This window comes from Peromyscus eremicus, chromosome 1, assembly GCF_949786415.1.
Source record: "Peromyscus eremicus chromosome 1, PerEre_H2_v1, whole genome shotgun sequence".
In the NCBI taxonomy this organism is placed as follows: domain Eukaryota; kingdom Metazoa; phylum Chordata; class Mammalia; order Rodentia; family Cricetidae; genus Peromyscus; species Peromyscus eremicus.
In genome coordinates this window covers 163,450,686-163,472,441 of record NC_081416.1, presented here as the reverse complement: position 1 = coordinate 163,472,441, position 21,756 = coordinate 163,450,686, and the positions used below count along the sequence as shown (strand labels likewise).

General features: G+C 50.7%; 1 protein-coding gene across 2 annotated transcripts in view; it reads right to left on the bottom strand.

Moving 5' to 3' along the window:
* Positions 1-2,395: 2,395 nt before the first annotated feature.
* Vrk3 (VRK serine/threonine kinase 3) overlaps positions 2,396-21,756 on the bottom strand; it is a 32,479-nt gene continuing 13,118 nt past the window's right edge. For both annotated transcript variants that reach the window (XM_059278234.1, XM_059278244.1), the window contains exons 5-15: positions 20,151-20,345; positions 19,034-19,098; positions 16,687-16,753; positions 15,426-15,510; positions 14,697-14,802; positions 12,660-12,752; positions 11,547-11,679; positions 10,481-10,601; positions 8,193-8,251; positions 3,237-3,396; positions 2,396-2,655 (exon numbers count right to left, since the gene is read on the bottom strand). In XM_059278234.1, coding sequence (XP_059134217.1) covers positions 3,248-3,396; positions 8,193-8,251; positions 10,481-10,601; positions 11,547-11,679; positions 12,660-12,752; positions 14,697-14,802; positions 15,426-15,510; positions 16,687-16,753; positions 19,034-19,098; positions 20,151-20,345 — 1,073 coding nt within the window. In that variant the 3' untranslated portion in view covers positions 2,396-2,655; positions 3,237-3,247. The remainder of the gene's footprint in view (positions 2,656-3,236; positions 3,397-8,192; positions 8,252-10,480; positions 10,602-11,546; positions 11,680-12,659; positions 12,753-14,696; positions 14,803-15,425; positions 15,511-16,686; positions 16,754-19,033; positions 19,099-20,150; positions 20,346-21,756) is intronic.

Below are 21,756 nucleotides of genomic sequence, written 5' to 3'. Positions count from 1 at the left end.
AGGAGAGGCTAAATTCTTTTTAGATTATGGATTAGCCTATAGAAAAATGTCTCCCCCAGACCCTTATTATAAGCATGTCAATCTATAAAACCTATCTTTATGGAAGGTGTCATATGTAGGCAATCTATAGAACCAAAGAGTTTCAACGTAGTCATGTCTTAAGCTTTATTGTGCATAATGAGTTAATTATCACCATGAAATTTTTCACCAAATTGTGCTGTGCTTAAATATTCCTAAAATAAATTACTCAGGGTCAGACTTCCAAAGTTTGAACCAACACTGGCTACTAAGTCTTGTTGCACCAAACTACCTTCTTGCCTCCTGTGGATCATTACTCTGCTGGACAAGGTAGTCACAGGGACAGACCCCCACAACCATAGTGTTTTATCACAGCAACAGAAAAGTAACTAAAACAATGTGTGTCTGTGCACTGTGAGTGCAGGTGCTCATGGAGGCCAGAAGAGGGCATCAGGTCTCCCGGAGTTGCAGTACAGATGGCTGCCTGACCTGTTGCTTGGAACTGAACTTGCAAATGCAATATACACTCTTAACTGCTGAGCCAGTCTTGATATAAGGATTTTGTAAAAGAGGCAAATAGGAAACAAAAACTCAAGACATAAAATCTTAGGAGGCTGAGGCAGAGGGGTTACTCTGAGTTCCAGGCCAGTCTATGCTGCACACACAAACCATGCCTCAAAAAATAAAATAGCACCAGCTTATCACCTCACAATGGACTAGGTCAAGTAGAAGGAATATCAGAGTATGAAGACAAGTCTGAAGTAATATCACATGCAGACAAAGAAAAATAAGAATGAGCCAGGGCCGGGCGGTGGTGGCGCCCGCCTTTAATCCCAGCACTCGGGAGGCAGAGCCAGGCGGATCTCTGTGAGTTCGAGGCCAGCCTGGGCTACCAAGTGAGTTCCAGGAAAGGCGCAAAGCTACACAGAGAAACCCTGTCTCGAAAAACCAAAAAAAAAAAAAAAAAAAAAAAAGAATGAGCCACGTATGCTGATCCACACCTTTTATCCCAGTACTCAGGAGGCAGAGAGGCATGTAGATCTCTATGAGTTCAGCCTGGTCTACATAGTGAGTTCCAGGACAGCCAATAATTCATAGTGGGGTCCTGTCTCACCTCTCCCAAGCAAACAAACAAAAACCCAAAACTGGATACTGAATAGAACACGGACCCCCGGGGCACTATTACAAAGATCAGACTCCAGTGAGAGTCCAGTTCTCCTCACTTAGAATGGGTATCCAGAAAACAAAGCACAGCTGAGCAGAGCACTCCAGGCCAGTGAAGATGGAAGGCAAACGTAATTCTATCCACTGTTGGTGGAACTGGAAAGTTGGGAAGCAACTATGCAAACCAGTATGGAGGTACCTCAGAAAATATAAAACAAAATTAATGAATCCTGACACACTGAAGGAAAGGAAGTCATCACGCCAGGAGATTCCCACAGGCCCATGTTTATTGCAACACCAGTCACAATTTGTTAAGCTGTGAAATCAGCCAGATGCATAAATAAAGAAAATCTTGGCTAGGCGGTGGTGGCACACACCTTTAATCCCAGCACTCAGGAGGCAGAGGCAGATCTTTGTGAGTTCGAGGCCAGCCTGGTCTACAGAGTGAGTTCCAGAAGAGCAGAGAAACCCTGTCTGGTAGGATGGAGTACTAGGCAGATGGATGAAGGAAAGGTAGCTAAAGGATCAAAGCATGAATGGATGTATGAACAGAAGGCTGGAGGTGTGAAGGTGGCTAGATGAAGTGCCATACTGTCTGGACGGGTGACTGACTTCAGGAAAGCAGGGATGAGCAAGTTGGAAGATTGTTCGATTGACATTTTCTTGCTGTGCTAAGGCTGGTCTCTGCCCCCGGGCTTCGTGTGTGCACTATCACTCTGGCCCCGGGCTTCGTGTGTGCACTATCACTCTGGCCCCGGGCTTCGTGTGTGCACTATCACTCTGGCCCCGGGCTTCGTGTGTGCACTATCACTCTGGCCCCGGGCTTCGTGTGTGCACTATCACTCTGGCCCCGGGCTTCGTGTGTGCACTATCACTCTGGCCCCGGGCTTCGTGTGTGCACTATCACTCTGGCCCCGGGCTTCGTGTGTGCACTATCACTCTGGCCCCGGGCTTCGTGTGTGCACTATCACTCTGGCCCCGGGCTTCGTGTGTGCACTATCACTCTGGCCCCGGGCTTCGTGTGTGCACTATCACTCTGGCCCCGGGCTTCGTGTGTGCACTATCACTCTGGCCCCGGGCTTCGTGTGTGCACTATCACTCTGGCCCTGGGCTTCGTGTGTGCACTATCACTCTGGCCCGCTGGGATGAAGGGATCGAGTGGTGAAGGGGAGAAAGCTTCTCCCAGAACTGTGAACACTGGACTCTCCAGGCATTGATTAAAAACAGTTTATTACGGAATCACAGGAATGCCCATGGACGGAGGGCCCTAGGGAGTGGTCACTGCTGCCACCAGCATCCAGTCACCTCCATTCACAACTGTGGAGGGATGAGGAAGTTTCACATTATGGGAGATGACTCAGGTTCTCCAACACTGAGAGGGCTGCTTCGCATGTCTTTTAGGGGTAGATGAGTTCAAACAGAAGGCCTCGACATACTACTTCACATTCTATTTCAAGCTGCAAGTCGGAAGCTCTGTAAAATAATAAACATGGTTGCAAGGAACTTTCGGGTGTTAAGGCCCTCTGTGCTGCCACACTTCTGGGAGGCGCTGGAGGGACACTAACAATGAGGGACAACAGCCTTGAGGGCTTGCAGTGTGGAGGCAAGGGGTCTGAGACAAGGCAGCGAAAGTCAGTCACTGCTGACGGGAGGCAGGGCTGGGCAGGAAGGTGGCATGAGGTGAATCACGAGGTGAATGTGACTGGCATTCCATTTCAGCATGCCACTGGGCATGGTGGCACTGGTAACCACAGCACTCTGGGGGTAGGACAAGAGGATCAGGGGCTCAAGGTCAGCCGCAGCTACACAGAGTTTGAACTTCATGAGACCCTGTCTCAAACAAACAGTAAAAGTGAGGCAGGTACACATCATCACACCTGGGTGCCCTCAGAACCTTCTGGCCACTGCAGATCACCCAGCTGAGCTCCAGCTGTCTGGTTTCCTCTTGAACTGATTTAAGGAGCCCATGGGGGTCTACAAGGAGCTCGGCCTGGGGCAACCAGTCCCTCACAAGCCTGGTTGGGGGTGAGCGGTTAAGACAACAACCTCCTCACCTGGATTCCACCTAAGGCACCATCCTGAGGTCCAGGGGGTCATAGGGTGACACCCGCAGATCCTTCAGCAAGGCTTCTAGACTGTTCCTCAGCATGGCATAAGGCGGCTTCTCCTCGTAATTGAGGGCCATCACCACCTTCAGGTACTCCTGCAGGGTCTCTGTGGTTAAGACACCCAAAAGCACAGGAGGGCTGAGAGGTGGCATCCACAGTCCCTTGTGCTCAGTGCCACTTCAAAGTCCCCATGTCTGCTGTCCATGTGTGGGAAGCATCAGTGGATAGCAAACACCAGAGTGCTCACTGGTCAGTGTCAGCAGCTGTCACTTGGGGCCAATCACCCACCCCCATCCACTTCCCATTCCATACTACTTCACAACAGATTTCTGTGAGGAAAACCTATGTGCACCTCTAACATGAGGCCTGCAGCTTCTAGCTGAGGCAGGATGGGAATGTGAGCAGAGTGCACAAAAGGAGCCACAGAGCAGAGAGAAGCAGATGAGCATCACTGTGACCAGCATGAGCTGCACACAAGCCATGAGTTTTCTTTGAAAAAGGTTTCAACCATTAGAAAAAGAAAAACAATGTTTAGTTCATGGCAGCATAAAAAGAGGTGTGCCACACTGCAGGGGACCATGGGGTTAGCCTGGCCTAGCTGCCTTGAGAGGCATGCATCCTAGATTGTTCGGGTTAGAGCTCATGGCTCCTGGGGCACTGCATGCTTTTCAGTTCCTGAGAACAGAGGCACTCCCTCAGGCAGTGAGCATTCAGGCTGCTTTGTGTTTCTCTGTATGTTCCCTTAGGAGTGGAGGAGCATGGCACGGAAGCTTGGCAGGACAACTGGTCTCAGACATTAACCCTGTGTACTCCATGGAGCTTACAACATCATCATATCCTGGCAACTACAATGTGTTGATCCTGGCAATTGCCACCATATTCTGTTTCTGATAAGGGTACACAAAGTCTGATTGCTCTCAATAAAACTGTGACAGCCTCAGTCTTGCTGTGGCCCTCCAACTCAAGCCTGGTGTGATTTCTCGCCAGCCATATCAGGTAACCTTGGCCTGTAAGTAAGTGTAGATGCTCACATCACACAGCTTAGAAGAAAAGGGCTCTTTTTTAATTAAAAAAAAAAAAAGTCTATAGAGCTTTACTCTGTAGCCCAGGCTGGCCTGGGACTTACTATGTACCAGTATGTAGCAGAGGCTGGTCCTGCCAATCCTACTGCCTTGGTCTCTTGAAAGCTGGGGAAACAGGATGATACCATGATGGTACCATTTTTATTACCACTGTTTTTTTTTGTTTTTGTTTTTTTGTTTTTTGTTTTGTTTTTTTTTTTGAGACGGAGTCTCTATGTAGCCCTTGCTGACCTAGAACTCACTATATAGACCAGGTTGGCTTAGAACTCACAGAGATCCACTAGTCTCTGCCATCCAAGTGCTGGGATCAAAGGTGTGCATCAACCACACCTGGCATGATGATGATGATGATGATGATGATGATGTGTGTGTGTGTGTGTGTGGGGATACCCTCAGAGAGCAGGAAGAGGGTCTTGGCTCCTCTGCAGTTGGAGTCACAGACAGTTGTGAGCTATACAATGTAGGTTGAGGAAGTGGACTCCAGTCTCTGCAGAGCAGCAGGCATTGTCCAGCCATCTCTCCAGTCCAGCAGTTCTTTCTCCTAACGTTTACTTATCATGTACGTGGAGGTCAGAGGACAACTTGGGGAAATGAGTTCTTTTATCCTACCACACAGCTCCCAGGGGTTGAACCCATCATCAGACCTGGCAGCAAGTGCTTTTACCCCGAGTCATGTCAACACCCCCAGGGTGGTATTTTTTATTTTCTGGTGCGTATACTAGTCTCTATGTGCAGGTCTGTGTGTGTCAAATGCAGACGTCAACAGCAGCTGCCTCCTCTCTGGTGTCACTCTCCACCCTGTTTTCTGAGCAGGCCTCTCACTAACCTGGAGCTCACTGATCCAGCTAGAAGAGCTGGCCAGCAAGGCCCAACGCTCCACCTGTCTCCGCTGTGTCCAGCAGTGGGTTAGAAGTGCTGTGCAGGCTTTTCACATGTATGCGAGATCCAAATTCACAATACGCTGGAAACTAGGTGTAGTAAGCGAGGCTGGTATGCACAGCACTCCTGCCCCCACAACAGACATTCATCTCTCCTCCCTCAGCATTGAATGTTACTTCCCACCTCCTGGGCGGGCCTTAGACTATTCTGGGCTTATGAGGAGTCTACCCTACAGGGCCACTGCACAGCAGAGATGAAGCTGTCTGGCTGGAGCCTTAGACCCCCCAGTGACTTACAGATGGGAAAAGCTACAGGGAACAGCCACAGAGGTTGCGCTACAGTGAGGACCAGCAGATGAACCACATACCACCCAACCCAAGCCTCTAGATCTTAAACAAAATCTGGGGCTGGAGAAATGAATCAGAAGTACATCAGGCTTGGATTAAATTCCTAGTGCCCACATGCTGGGTCACAAACATCTGTAACTCCAATTCTAGGGGACCTAACACCTCTTCTGCCCTCTATGGGCACTGCACATCCTGGTGTACAGATATGTATGCAGGCAACAAAGTCATACACATGAAATAAAAATAGACTTTCAAAAAGAGCATCTGGCCGGGTGGTGGTGGCCTATACCTTTAATCCCAGCACTCGGGAGGCAGAGACAAGTGGATCTCTGTGAGTTTGAGGCCAGCCTGGTCTACAGAGTGAGTTCCAGGACAGCCAGGGCTACACAGAGAGACCCTCAAAAAACCAAAAATAAATAAACACATAAATCAACAAAGCATCTGTCTCAGGCCACCGCTGAGGTGACAGCCACCGATGCACAGGCTCGCCATGCTGGCACTGACAAAGGCTACTCTCCAAAGCAGGGCTGGGGGGGGCAGGACGCTCCCTCTTCATACCACACAACTCTCTTTGCTTGAAACGTTAGGTTTCGGAGGTAGGACACTGGGACCTCACCCTTGCTTTTCAAGCACCCCACTATTTGGTACACACAGTCCTCATGGTGCTTTATAAAAACGTTAAAGATTATTTATGATTTATGTGTGTTTATGTGCACCCTGTGTGTGCACTGCCCATGAAGCCAGAAGAGGGCACAGATCCCCTGAACTGGAGTTACAGATGGTTGTGAGCTGCCGTGTGGGTGCTGGGAACAGCACCTAGGGCCTCGGGAAGAGCAGTAAGCACTGTTTTTTTGTTTTTGTTTTTGTTTTGGAGACAGGGTTTCCCTGTGTAGCAGCCCTGGCTGCCCTGGAACTTGCTCTGTAGACCAGGCTGGCTTTGAACTCACTAGAACCGCCTGCCTCTGCCTCCCGAGTGCTGGGATTAAAGGCGTGCAGTAAATACTCTACCACTGAGCCATCTCTCCACCCCCTTCTTCCTCCTCCTCCTCTTCTAACTTCTAGTGTTCATCCACTAGATTAACTTCATGACTACAAAACTATCACCTCAGCTTTTTAAATATTTATGTATGCATGCATGTAAGCATGTTCATGTAAATGCAGGTGCATTTGTGGCTCACCATGCATGTAGAGGTCAGACAACCTTGAGTGTTGGTCCTCACCCCCACCCTGTGTGAAGCAGTCCCTCTTGGGGTGCTGCTGTGTGCATAGGCTAGCTGCCCATGGACTTCAGGACTTCTTCTACTTCTGCCTTCTGTCCCGAAGTGGGAGCGCTGGGCTTAGAGAAATGTGTACTGCACCTGGCTTCATGTAGGATCAGGGGATTTGAACTCAGGCCTTCACATTTACATGGCACACTTTACCCACTGAGCCATCTTCCCAGACTATAATTCAGTTTTGAAGTCAAAGACACTATGTACTTTTTAATTACAAAAAAACTGACCAAATCCTACAAATGGCTGGAGGCATATGCCTTTGGTCTCAGCATTTGAGGGAGGTGGATACAAGTGAGACCCTGTCTCAAACAACAAAATCCTACCAGTATTCATGTAAGAGACCTCCACAATCTACCTGTCTCAAACAAGGAAAACAAGGGACCCAATCTGGGTACTATAATTCTATTAAAAAATTACAGGGTCTGCCGGGCAGTGGTGGCGCACGCCTTTACTCCCAGCCGTTAGGAGGCAGAGGCAGCAGCTCTCTGTGAGTTCGAGGCCAGCCTGGTCTACAGAGTGAATTCCAGGGCAGCCAAGGCTACACAGAGAAACCCTATCTCAAAAAACAAACAAAAGTTACAGGGCCATCAATATGTCTCAGTGGGTAAAGGCACTTGACACCTGAGTTTGACCCTTAAAACCCACAGGATCCTCAGGAAAGAGAGCACTGAAGGTGTGTTCTTACCTCCACACTCATGCTGGCGCTCTCTCTCTCTCTCTCTCTCTCTCTCTCTCTCTCTCTCTCTCTCTCTCTCTCGCTCTCTCTCTCTCTCTCTCTCACACACACACACACACAAGCACAAACAAACAAAAGTAAAAATAAAGAAACAAAATGTAAAGCAAGGTATGTGTATGCAGGCATGGCGCTTGCCTGTGATCTCAACACTTGGGAGGTAGAGGGAGGAAGACCAGGAGGTCAAGAACAGCCTGGAGTACGGTGAGTTTGAGGCCAGTCTAGGCTGGTAAAGGACACCCTGTGCCAAATTAAATAGATAAAATGTATAAAGTTCAATTAAAAGTAAAAGAAAACAAAAGGATGTGTAAAGGCTGGGGATGTGGCTGGGTGGTGAGCACTTGCCTGGCATGCACCAGCCCTGGATTCCACTCCCAGCTGCAAAACAACCCAAGAATTATGTGTGTGTTTTCACAGTTATCGTTGGGAGACATTATCCATTTTTACATGGTTTTGTTTGTTTGTTTCCTACAAGCAGTACACACAGTACACATGTAACTGGGAAAACCCAAAGAGGAAAAACACAGTAGGTAAAGAAAGGCCTCCGGGCCACGAGGCCTGACTGCCTCTCCCCATTTAGGACATACCTGAGGCCCTGCTCCTGCGGCTACAAAGTCCCTCGAAGAGCTCGGGGCTGTCCAGGAACCTTCATGGGAGAAGCACATGGGAAAGGAGAGTGATGTGTTAAGATGGAGTGTCCTTGATACATACACACACACACATACGCATGCGCACACACAAACACATCCAAGGCCCATACTTCTCAAGCAGGGTATTCATGTTTTACCAGATTTGCTGTGAGAACTCAATTAGTGGATCCAGAACCACAGCTCTGGATGGCAGTGTTGAGTGGGGGGAACCAAGGGTCCAGTTCCCAAAGCCTCTGCTCAGAGGAGTTTCATCCACCAGTAAATACGCAACCTTCATAGTGTTATTACAGTTTTCGTTTTTTGAGGCATAATGTCATGTGGCCCAGGCTGGCCTTTAATTCACTCTGTAGTTGAGAATGACCTTAACTCCTGATCCTCCTGCCTCTGCTTCCTCAATGTTGGGGTTACAGGCGTGCACTACACCTGGCTCATGGGGTGCTAGGCAGACACTGTACTGACTGAGCTACCTCCAGGCCTAGGAATCTGCATGTTTGGTGACTGTGTGTGAGCTCACAAGTGAACACCCAATCCCACAAGACTGGATTAGTTATTACAGATACCTTCAGTAGGAATTCACAATATGACATGTTCTAATGTGTGAGGATAGCATACACACACACACACACACACACACACACACACACACACACCCCACTTAGGAAAGACAGACAGTGCTTCTGGACCCTCCCCAAGTCCCCTGCCCCACCGCTTCTCTAGTCTAGACGGCCAGGCTGGCTTCCCCTTCTTCTCTCTCCTGCTCCCAGCCAAGCTTTCTCAAACCCATCCTCCTGCTTCTCGGTTCCTATCATGCTCCTGTCCTGGCTACGGGCCCACTTCAGGCCTCCTGCTCTGTGACTCTGTAAGGGCCCTACGGTCCTCTCTCTGACCAGGTCCAGCTCTACCCCTCCAAGCTCACAGCCTGCCTGGGGCTCCCTAGTGCAGAGTTAAAATTCAGGAACACAAATCCTCACCAGCAGCTCCTGTGGCCTGGTCTCCATCATATCCTTCCCTGTCCCATGCTCCTAGACCACAGGAGGACCCACTGCCACTCACTGCTTTCTACAACCTGGGAAGAGGGTGTCTCTGTTCCCTCATTGCTCCCGGCCACCACCCTCACCTGCTCTGGCTGCTTCTTGCTCCATGACCTCTGTGTCCACACTCAAGCTTAGGCTGGCCCACACAGTATTTCTTACAGTTTACGGCACCACTTTATTATTATTGTTGCCAGGAGATGTGGGAACAGAATGTGGACATAAGGAAACTAGATGCACGTTGGAGGGTTGAGGCTCTCCGCCTGAGACATAAGCCAGCATAACTGACTAAGCTGCAGTGTTGGTGGGCTCCCTGGTTTGTCCCTAATCCAAGCCACAGGAGCATCTCACTAAGCCATCACTCCTGACCTTCCAGCCTTTGGGCCACCTGCTCCCTCCATTAGGCTTCATTTACTACTGTAGAAACAGCACCACATGTTGTGGCTGGAACTGGAGAGTAAGTAGCAGATGCTATGGGGTACAATAACCAAGTAGGTCAGAGTACCCCAAGAACGGGGAGCAAAGCAGCCTGGTGGGTGTTCTCTTTTCTCAGAGATTTCATCTTCTCAGGGCTCAGCTGACAATCCCAGAGACAGCCTAGAGGTTTGCTCTCTGTCTGGACTTCAGCCACCTGTGAAGCCCATCCTGGATGGTCAGGGGCCCTGCTGCCATCCGGTCTGTACAGCTCCAGGATCTCCTTGTGCTGAAGCAACACACCCTATGGACTCAACCCAGACTACACTGCCTCAAAATACAGCAGACCCTAGACCAACATCGAACCGTCCTTGGTGGCCAAGTGCACAGCATGCCTCAGTTCAAGGCCATTTTTGCTGTCCTTGGTGTCACCTAGTCCCCAGTCCCAAACAGGGTTCCTGCCGCTATCCTAGGTGCTGAACGGCAGTCCTAGCTCAGGAACTTGCAGCTTTTCTTGGTGCTGAACCCCCAGTACACTGCTTCCCTCTGTCTTTCTTACCAACTGCTTCAAGAACAATTGCTAGGACCTGAAGACTCACACTCTGAGACCGGGGCATTAATCCTGGGGGTATGGAGGCAGGGTGGCTAGGGGTGCATGCCCTGTGATGCAGCCTGGGACTGAGTTGTGGTGTCTTGCATACAATGAAGCCCTGGACACTTACCTCCTAACCCTCACAGCTTGTGACTCGTGTTAATTATGCTACAGACCCTTACACTTACTTCTGCTTCTGCCTAGTGATCTCCTCAGTGTTGGGAAGGCAGTTTGTCCATGGCAGGGACCCATAAAGCCACTTGAGCATACAGTAGCCCAAGGTCTGGAGGTCGCTGCGGCGGGAGGGCCCTGGGGAGAAAGGGGAGAGGTGGGGCTCAGTCTGGATGCTCCACCATCCAGCCCTGGAACACTGTCTTAGCCATCACTGCTCAGCCCCCAGCCCCCTTATTCTCCCCATGACTCTCACACACTCTGTTGCCTGTCACCTACACCAGTACCCCAATTCCTCCATCTAGTCATCTTTTGTTAATACACTTATCCAGTGAGCTCTGAGGGCCTGTGCACCAGGCCTGGCCTCTCATCTCCCAAATGGACAGGAGTGCATTTCCCAGACAGTTAAGTGGGAAAAGACGCAGCATGGAGCTACCTCATCCTAGTGGAGACAGGACAGGGCAGAGAAGCCAGCAGCGTGGGGCCAACACTTTCCGTTTACCTCCTAAGTCACTGTTCAGGCAGCTGTGTGCTAAGTTAAGTGCTAGCAGCCTCACCACCTGCCCCTGGTGCAGTACAGGCACCACGCTGTTCAGGGGCCACAGTCTGATGAACGCACAGACACAGGCAGGTGGATGATACTGAGATTCAAGAAAGAGGGGCTGGAGAATCTGCTGTCACCCCCTCCTGCACACTTCCCGTGGATAACAGGATCCTCTTCTTGTTCAATGCTTAACTCTCATGACACCACAAAGATCTCATGCTCCAGTAATGGATGGCCCCATTTCTACACCTGCATTCCTGGGTGACCCTAAGGCAGCCTCATCACCTCTGCCAGGTTGGTCTCAGTCTCTGAGCCTCTGGAAATACGACAAAGCTGCTGTCCTCTGTCCTAAACCCCAAATCCCCACTGCTCAAAGGCCACCATCCAGTTCTCCTTGGTGCTGAAGGTGACAAATCCTTCACATGGCCAGGACACTGTCTATATTCCCAGTCCCCATCATGGCACCCTTACAACCCTTGACTAAGAACCCACAAAGCTGCCCCGGACGAGAACCGAGTGCCAGGTGCTGGGCCTCTCACCGCATCCCTTGTGCGTGTCCACACTAACGAACTCCAGGTCCCCCTCATGGGGGCTCCTGCTGCCTTCTCTGTAGGCCACGTGCTTGCCACCTGGGCAGTAGCGGAAGGTGAAGCCATAGCCCACCAGGGTCACCTGTGGACAAGGAGGCACACAGACCTGAGGTGAGGACTCCAACGTGGGCACAGAACCTGTGCCAGCAGCTGCCTATCTAATCCCCGACAGCTGTAAAGGGGAGGAGTGGGACTGCCGATTGGGTGCAGAAGGTCAGGCATAAACTCAGCTGCATCCCTGCTTTGGGCCTCAGGTGAGACTGACCATCACGGTGGACCAGGGGTGTAGTGGGGAGCAGAGAGAGCAATGGAGGGGAAACAGGGACAATGCAGGGTACATCCTTGAAAGGCATGCTCCTGGAGCCCCACTCCTGACCTCCATCACCTTGCAAAGACACTCCCAAATGACAGCTCCATCAATAAAGAAGTCTCATATGGTGGCAGCCACACAAACCTCAACTCTAAGGACTGAACTTAACACCTAAGCTGCTTTGTTCTCTTGACTTTGCCTGGCTTCCCAGCACTCCACCTGCCTCAGCTTTGAAAGTACCACCAGCACATGAGCCTTTGGAAAGATGCTTCATATCCAAATTGTAACACTGACTGTTTTTGGAGACAGGGCTCATATACGCCAGGCTGACCTGGAACTCCATATGCATTTGAGGATGACTGAACTTTTTGTTGTTGTTGCTACTGTTTGAGATAGGGTCTATACATAGCCCTGGCTGTACTGGAACTCACTATGTAGACTAGGCTGTCCTTGAACTCATAAAGATAACCTGTCTCTGCCTTCTGAGTGTTGGGATTAAAGGCATACACCACCACATCTGGCTTAGGGTGACTGAACTTCTGACCCTCCTGTATCTACTCCCTGAACGCTGGGATGACAGGTGTGTGCCAACATGCCCAGTTTATGTGGTTCAGAGACGGAAGCCAGGGTTTTATGTATTCTGGGCAAGCACTGCACCAATGGAGCCACATCCCAGCACCACAAAAAAGGGTGTTTGTGCGTGCGCGTGTGCGTTCATGCATGTATGTGTATTGGAGAGGTCTGGCTCTCACCTGGCTTAGATCCTCTGGATTCACAAAGACATTCTGAGCTGTCAGGTTCCCGTGAACATACTCATTTTCATGGAGGAACTGTAGAGCATCCAGCTGGAGGAAGAAGGCGTTGAGGTAGTATGACTGACAGGGCCATGACAATGGGAAAGGAGCAAAACTGTCAACCTGGGGGCACTGCAGGGCTATCCTGTCAACCTAGGGGGCACTACAGGGCTATCCTGTCAACCTAGGGGGCACTACAGGGCTATCCTGTCAACCTAGAGGGCACTGCAGGGCTATCCTGTCAACCTAGAGGGCACTGCAGGGGGTATCCTGTCAACCTAGGGGGCACTGAAGGGGGTATCCTGCCACGTTCTTGTGTAGCATGAGGAAGTTCTCTGTAGTAGCATCCTGATCCTGGCTCAAGTTAGACTTTCTGAAGAATTCAGCAATTAGCCAGGCACGGTAACTGGCTGGTGCTTGCCTTCCACCCGCCTCCGGTGCAGACTTAGTGCCCTCTGTAGGAGTACCCAGCACCCTCCGACATCAGAGAAGCCCCTCACTGGGGTTCTAGCAGTAGCTCTGCTGCTGAGCTACATTCCTTCCCAGCAACTTCCGCTGCATCTCCAGCTCCAACTTTACACTGAGCTCTGGACTGTCATGAGGCTCCATCTGGGTGTCAGTAACATCCTGCTTCTATCTCCAGACCCCTCCTTGACCCTGGGGCCACTTGTTCTTCTAGTATCTCTCCTTCCCCAGCCAGGACGCTCTGCCAGCCCCACCCTCTCCACCTGAGCCTTCATCTTGCCTCTGGTTTCCTTGTTCCAGCTCTACCCGACACGGCCCGAGGGTCTCTCTATCTCACCTGCCCAGCATTCCTATGGCTCCCAGCACGCCCTGCTCCTTACCTGGTTTTGCGACCCTGTGTGATGGCCTCTGCACACATTGACCCCACCCCCACCCCACTTCAGACTGTGCTAGGACTGTGCCTCACCTAACAAGCACATCACTCCCTTGGTGCTTACACCGCCAGCTATGTGATGATCGAGCTGCTCATTCTTCATGAAGCAGGGTCATTTTTTGTTGTTGTTTTGAGACAGGATTTCACTGTGTTGCACTGGCTGTCCTGGAATTCACTCTGTAAACCAAGCTGGCCTCCAACTCAGAGATCCACTTGCCTCTACCTTCCGAGTGCTGGGATTAAAGGTGTGCACCACCAGGGCTACTGGCAAGCAGGGGTCATTTCTAAAAGCCAACTGTTTACCAGAGCCCTGTCCATGTAACTGTGAGAATGAAGACATGAAGACAGGATGGGCTACTCTCTACTCCATCTCAGCCAGAGAACGGTAGGTACTTGGTGACCATTGAGTACAAGCATGAATGAGTGAATGAATGAATGTAGGAATGAGTAACGTCTCTGTACAAGCTGTGGTGGTCTGAATGAGATGTCCTCAATGGTCTCGGGTATTTGAATTCTTGGTCCCTAGTTGGTGGAACTGTTTGAGAAGAATTAGATGTTAGATGTGGCCTTGTTGGAGAAGGTGTTACTGGGGTTGGGCTCGAAGTTTCAAAAGCCTCCTACCATTCCCAGTGCAAGCTCTACCTCTGCTTCGGGGTTCTAAGGTGTGAGTGCTCAGCTGCTTCTGCTGCCTTCTCACCGCTACTGCCATGCTGCCCTCATGGACTCTGAAACTGGAAACCCTAATAAACTCTTCCTTAAGTGGGCCTTGGTCACAGTGTCTTAGCAATAAAAAAGTAAGCAAGACACAAGCCCTGGCCCGAGCTGTCTCCTTGGCCTAGAAACTTCTCTTCTACATACCACCACCGTTTTTCCACCCAGCATCTTAACAGTTCCCACTCTTCCTGAGAGTCCAGGCTCAAATACACGGCCTGCACCTTTGTTCCAGGCTGGGCCTCCAGGCTGATTCGAGGGACAGCATCACCCATCTGACCAGACCACTGGTGTGCTGGCCTCCCTGCATCCATGAAGATGAATCCATCTGCCTGATGGGGAAGCTGGGATTTGAAGAGGATGTGGAGTGGTCCTGAGATACATACCAGCCTGCAGGCCACCTGCAGCACACATCTCTCTGATATCACATGCTTTGGGTTGTCATCCAGGGCTGACTGAAGGCTCCTCCCCAGGCTGGGGAACACCAGGAACCTAGAAGACAGAGAATCATGGGAGCTGGAGATGTGGGATGTCAAGCCCTGCAAGGCATTCCACAGGAACAGGGAAGGTGAGTTAGGACACTTATCTCCACCAGTGCTAATCTACAGCTGTGAATCCTGCCTTTGGGTTCACCGTCCCCCTTTCCTGTAAGTACTCACACTGCCCTGGGGCAGGTATGAATGAGAACTTAGGTTCTTCACCCCTTAGTTCTCAGCCAAACTGCAAACAGATCCATTTATTTTCACCATTCCCGCACCCCAGTTCCCAGCCAGCAGGGAGCCTCTTAGGTATGTCAGCCCTTACTCTTGGTCTCTTAGCCTGGCTCTTTGCTGCTTTGCTCCACCTTGCTCTCTTCCCTTCCCCTCTGCTGCCCAGATAAAAGAAAAGCACAATTACAGGCAGTGGGACTTTGCTGGACACACGCCCAGGTCACCTGTGGCTCTGGAAGTCAAGCTGACTGAAACTCATCACTTGGAAAGCTGGACCTACCCTAGTCATGAGCCACAGCCCTATTCTGAAGGCAAAGATGTCCCCGTGAGAAATAAGTGCCCATTCATGCAGCAGAGGGGCCACTGGGTGGGGTAGGGGTCGGGGTAGCAAGTGAGGTGGTTCACCTGTACTTGTCCTGGTGAATGCCAAAGCCGACGCAGGTGGGGATGGCCAGGAGCGGAACCAAGAACTGTTTCTTCCACTTGTTCACTGCAGGAGGCAGAGAATCAGGGTCAGATTCACAGCCAGATGCCAGGCTCATAGGAACAAGCCCTGCTTAGGCCAGAAGCAGAGAGAGCCCAGCCCAGACTCTGGGTCTCTTCATTTGTCCTCATTGGTATGACGTCCTTCTGGGTGACAGGTGAGAAGAGGTGAGGCCAGAGTGGGCACATCTGTGACCCATGTAATTTCTAAGCAAGCATGCAAAAGGCGGGCGTGAGGGCAAGAGTTAGAGCAACAGAGAAGGTCTTCTATGGGCTCAGTTGGTCGAGCGCTTGCCTAGCACGTACAACGTCCTGGGTCCCATCCTCAGCACTGCATAAAACTGAATGTGGTAGAGCACACTGGTAATCCCAGTACTCAGGAGGTGGAGGCAGGAAGATCAGGAGTTCAAGGTTATCCCTGACTACATTTCCAGTTCAAGAAACCCTGGGCTACATGAGACCCAATCTCAAAATAATGAAAGAAAGGAAAGAAGAAGGGAGGGAGGACAGGGTGATCTCTGAGTTTACACGCAAAGCTGGCAAGATTAATAGAAGTCTCACCAGCCATAGCATCACTGAGCCCCTGGGCTAGTGCAGAAGGATCGGGTATGCTGAGATCTGGCCAGGTGCAGGCTGGTAGGGGAGACGCAAGGGGCTGGCAGTTCAGCTACTACCTATGGGGTAAATACTTCCCACCAGGCCGTTTCAAGGGGGCAGCACAACAGGAATGAATGCAGTCGGAGAGGGGCAAAGCATGTGCGTGTGGTTTCTTCACAACATGACAGGTTTATAGAACCCAGAGAGTACGGCTAACAGAACACAGGAAAAAATACTCTGGACACCAGGCATTATGAGTATGTTTGTTCTGAATGTAACCAATTTGATTTAAAAATTTCCCTAACAACTTGTGATGTGACAGCCAGCACACAGTGTTCATGAGTCACCATTGGTCTCCCCTGAGCTGCTACAGGCGAGCCCCGCCTGTCTTCCGAGGCCAGAGGGCTAAAGGAGATGGGAGTCAGGTTGTGGGTGCAAGTGGAGGCATACCCAGGTCTCTGGTCACCACATCATTGAATACTTTGAGGACCTGTCACCCAACCCAACTCTCCTGCCCTGTCCCCGTGGAGTACCTTGTGGGCCGCAGCACCTGACTCAACTTTCCTGCCCAATCCCTATGGAATACCTTGCGCAGGCTTGGCTGCCCTCTGAAAGAAGTTCTGCTCATTGAAAAGGCGCCCATCCTTGGAGTCCTGGGGGTGAGAGAAGGGCAGTGGCTGTTATACCAAACTCCCTTGGACAAGGGCCCCAAATTCCCAGCAAGACCCCAGTGCCACACCAACGAACTCCGTTTCTTCCTGTCCTTGTAGCAGGACAGTCCCGGAGAATCGTGACTGAGCAGGCTGTGCTTCTCAGTGCCCACCTCCCTGTTGTGTGACATTTTGTTTGTGTTCTGACAAATAAAGCTTGCCTGGAGATCGGAGGGTTAGCCATAGAGGACAGGCAGTGGTGGCACACACCTTTAATCCCAGCACTAGGGAGGAAGTGGAAGATCAGGAGTTCAAAGCTACCCTGAGCTACACGAGATTGAATCAGTCTAAAAAAGAAACAAGAGTGGGCAGTGGTGGTGCATGCCTTTGACCCTAGTACATGGGTGGCTCACACCTTTAATCCCAGCACTAGGGAGGTGGAGACAGGAACATAAGCCGGGTAGAGACAGGATCCTTGCCATTTTGGTCTGAGATTTCACAGAGGTTAGAAGTCTAACGGCTGCTGCTCTGCTTCTCTGATCTTTCAGCTTTCACCCTGATATCTGACTCTTGGTTTCTACTGTTACGACTAATCAGGATCACACTTCACCTCCCTTTGATTATTTTATTATGGTAAGATCCACAAGTTTGCCCTAGACATGTGGCCCTTACCTAAAAACTTCATTTCCTAGCCTGCTTTGCAATGAGGCACAGCTTCACGACCAAGTTCTGGCCAATGAAGGCATGACCAGAAATGCCAGGAGTTCCAGACCAACCTGGTCTAGTTACTGAGAACCAGTCTCCAAACAAAACAAAACAAAACAAACAACAAAAACAACAAAAAAAACCAAAAAACAACAACAACCAAAAAAAAAAAAAACCCACGGTGTGTTGGGGGCTGAAGAGACGGCTCAGTGGTTAAGAGCACTGGCTGCTTTGCAGAGAACTCAGGTTTGGTTCCCAGCACCCACACCAGGCAGCTCACTACCACCTGTAACTCCAGTTCTAGGGGACCTGACACCTTCTTCTGGTCTCTGTAGGCACCAAACATGCAAGTGGTACCAAAATATTCATGCAGGCAAAATACTTATATACATAAAATAAAATTTATATACTTTAAAGATTGGACACACACACACACACACACACACACACACACACACACACACACACACGGGACACACATCAAGCCAAATCTTCTAACTATATATACTACTCTACCTTGGTTCTAAAGATCACAGCATTAAACACAGGCAGGTGTCTGTCCAATAACCCTCTCCTTTCTCCCTTCCCGTGGTCTCCCTTCCCTTCTCTTTCTCCCCCACCTCCACAGCCCCGTATTCTTCTAGGACATAGCCTCATGTATCCAACGCTGGCCTCAAACTCTTGGGGTAGCTGAAGACTGAGTTCTTGATCCCCCTGCCTCCGCACTCTAGGTGCTGGGATGACAGCATGCACCGCCCCTCGCTGTGCAGTACCGCTGACAGAGCCCAGGGCTGTGTGCTGGGCAGGCACTGTACTCCCCGAGCTGCACCCCGCTGACTCTTTCTTGCCTGCCTCTTTCCCTCTCCCCTTCTCTCTCCGTTCCTTTCTTCTCGTGTGTTACATTTGGAATGCAGTGGCTACCTCAAAGACTTGTTGACCGAGTCCAGTGACGGTGCCCGGGATTCACTTAGCTGGGGTCCGTCACATAGGAACTCTGAAGCGGATGGCACTAGGCCTCAGGGGGCTGGACATATTCCACCTCCACATCCTCTTGCTCATGCTCTCTCGGACTCTGCTTCTTGGCTGCTACAAGAGCTGCTCTTGGCTACACCTTTCCCCCATGATCGCCAAGTGAGGTGCTCTGCTTGGCAACACTCTCCCCACACGATATACTCATGTTACTGAAATCATGAACCAAATAAATCCTTCCTCCCTTGACGTGTTTTACACAGAAATTTCGTCACAAAAACCTGACACACACAGTGCCTGACAAACATACTCTGTGTAGGAAGCAGGAAGCAGTGGGCAGGTAGGCAGAGGAAGCCAACCGTACTGATCTTGGAGCTAAGTGGGGACAGGGTCACATGACCAGGAACCATCAAAGGCAGGTGCAGGGGCGAGCTTCACCTCTGCTCCCGAGTGAAGAGGAGTGTGCCTGGTCAGAGTCCCATGGCTCTTCACAGACTAGGGGCACCCTGTTTTCAGGGTGGGCTCCCCAGGCTGCAAGGGAACTCAGAGGTCAAGGGTTAATTTGAAAGCCCTCCACCCTCCCTTCTGAGTTGCCCTTGGACCACTCACCAGCTTGAGTGAGAACCTATGCTTCTGAGTCCCTGATTCACAGGAGAGGGCAGAAGTGGGCTCAGCTGTAGAATGGCAAAGAGAGAGACATCAGAACTCGAGGGGAGTGTCAGGGCCACTGATGCCCAGGCTGCTCAGAACCAGGAGCCACTTCTCTGGTTCCCATGGGGAAGTGCATCCTTGGTCCTCAACACCTGTTCCTTCATGTTTCTCTGCCTCCCTCCCTCCTCTCTTCAAAGTTCCAGGGACTGAATCTAGAGTCTTGCATTAGGTAAGTGTGACAGTTAGATTTGTCAACTTGACACACCCTAGATTAGCTGGGGAGAAAGTCTCAATGAGGGATTGTCTACACTGGGTTGGCCTGTGGGGGACTGTCTTAATTGACTGGGAAAACTCAGTCCATCGTGGGTGGCACCATTCCCTAGGAAGGTGTCCTGAGCTATTAAGAGTGGAGACGTCAAGCCGAGCACAAAAACAAACACGCATTCAATTTCGGCCTTTGTTCTTTACGGTTGTGACCAGCGCCCTCAAGCTCCTGCCTTAATTTCCCTGTTATCATGAACTGGAACTGTGAACCAAATCCACCTACTTCTCCCCTAAGTGACTTTTCGGCAGGGCTCCAACAGAACGTGAGTAGGACAGCCACCTTCTCCACACCCCAGCCCTGATGCTTTCTTCTTCCTGACCATCAACTTGACGGGCCTGAGGAGAATCGAGGCTAGGGAGTGCAGTTCCAGGAGACTCTGCAGTGACTTCCAGACCTGATGAGGCCCTGATTGCTCTGACCTTAACGATGGGTTAGTCCTTTGAAGGATTCAAATACAATACCATCTCTGGGAGGTGGGGCCAAGCTGGAGGAAGGAGGCAACGAGGGGCATGTCCCTGAGGGTCATCCCTTGCCTTGGTCACTCCATGACCCTTTCCTCTGGTTCCTGGGTGCCTGGTCTGAGCTGCCCTGCTCCATGTGCCTTCCCTACCATGATGGACTAGAACTGGTCAAATCCCGAGCCCTAGCTGAGCTTTCCTCCTTGAAGTTGCTGCCCTTGGCTATTACACACCGTCTATGTGGTGCTACGTGGTCTGGCACACCCCGTACACTGGGACAGACAGTGTGTACCTTCATAGAGGATGCCTTGGTCATCCCGGGTCTGGAGGGCCCTGAGTGTCCAGTGCTGCCCTTTCTTGTCGGTCAGCCCTGTCCCCGTGGGCAAAGCCTGGAGTGAGGTGGTCACTCGGCTCCGCTTCAGTGTCTGAGGACTTAGCCTGGAGGACTGTGGGCTGCCTCTGGGGGTCGGGGGTCTGCTCCAGGTGCCTGCAGGGAGACCAACAGATAAAGTGGCATGGAGAGAAGCAGTGCCCAGTCATGGTCCTACTCCTGTGTGTGTGGATTCTCCCCGAGCTCCCACAGGTCAGGATCTTTGTGCCACAATATTGGAGGCCCTCATGGGTCAGGTCTGGACCCCTCCCAGTGTGGTGGGGATTCTGACCTAGACAGAACCAGTCAGAATCGGATCAGAGACGAAGCAGTCAAGGTGGATATTGGGGACAGAAGAGACAGGCGGCTGGAAGAAGTCAAGGGAGGCTTCCTGGGGGAGGGTACACTACAGCAGTCTTTTTGGCTAAAAGAAGTTTGCCAGGGAGAAAGGACATTACCGACATTCACCCCAAAATGGGTCTTGGCTATGTGTTGAGCTATGCAGAGGACCCAGAGTGTTAGACTCAGGATTGATCTTGAAGGACACCCAGACATCAGGCCTCTCTTGCCCAGCACTGGCTGGGAAGATAGTATGAGTCCTGTATGGTCCCTTCCAAAAAGAACATGTAGGCCAGGAAAAGAGGTACAAGGGACATGGAACCAAAAGTGATGAGTGGATAAATGAGAGCAGGTCTAGCCAGAGGTAGTACAGGCCTCAATATACGCTCACCAGCTCAGAAGGGATTCTAAGAGATTAGGTCTCTAAAAGGTGGGAATTGGGGAGCATGACAGGCCTGCAGGAGGTGAAGGCAAGCTGGTCTGAGGCAACAGATTAGCAGAGCTTAGAGATGGATAGTCCCTCAGGTTGCTCTTCTATTTACTGGGATATGGAGTCAGAAACACAGTATGTAGTTTAAATGGCAGGCTAGATATGGCTAGAGAAAGAACTCATAAATTGGAAGATAGAGATGAAGAAACTACTCAAAAACTGAATGTGATAGCATGTGCCCATAATCCCAGTACTTGGGAGGCTGAACCAGGAGGACAGCTGTGAGTTCCAGGCCAGCCTAGGCTATGTAGTAAGAACCCGTCTCAAAACAAACAAACAAAAGAAATTGTCTAGAAAACATATAGAATGATAAATGATAGCAGATGTAAGATAGGTGCTGGATTTGTGGAGTGGTGAGAGTCAAGGCAGAGAGCATGAACTGTGGACAATGAGTCCACTCGGTGTGTGAAAGTTCCCTGTGGGGATGAGCAGGAAGGGGACACTGGGAAGAAGTTCCAGGCAGGGCTGACTGACTGATGTTTCAGTTGAAACAGTAGTGGTTTTTTCTCAAACACTGTTCTAACTTTCAGGTTTCATTTTTATTTTTAATTATGTGTCTGTGTTGGTGAAGTGCAGTGTCTGTGGAAGTAGAAGAGCACTGGACCTTCTGGAGATGGAGCGACAGGGTGAGTCGTCAGACATGATGCTGGGAACTGAACCTGACCGCAAGTACTCTTAACTGCTGAGCCATCTCTCCAG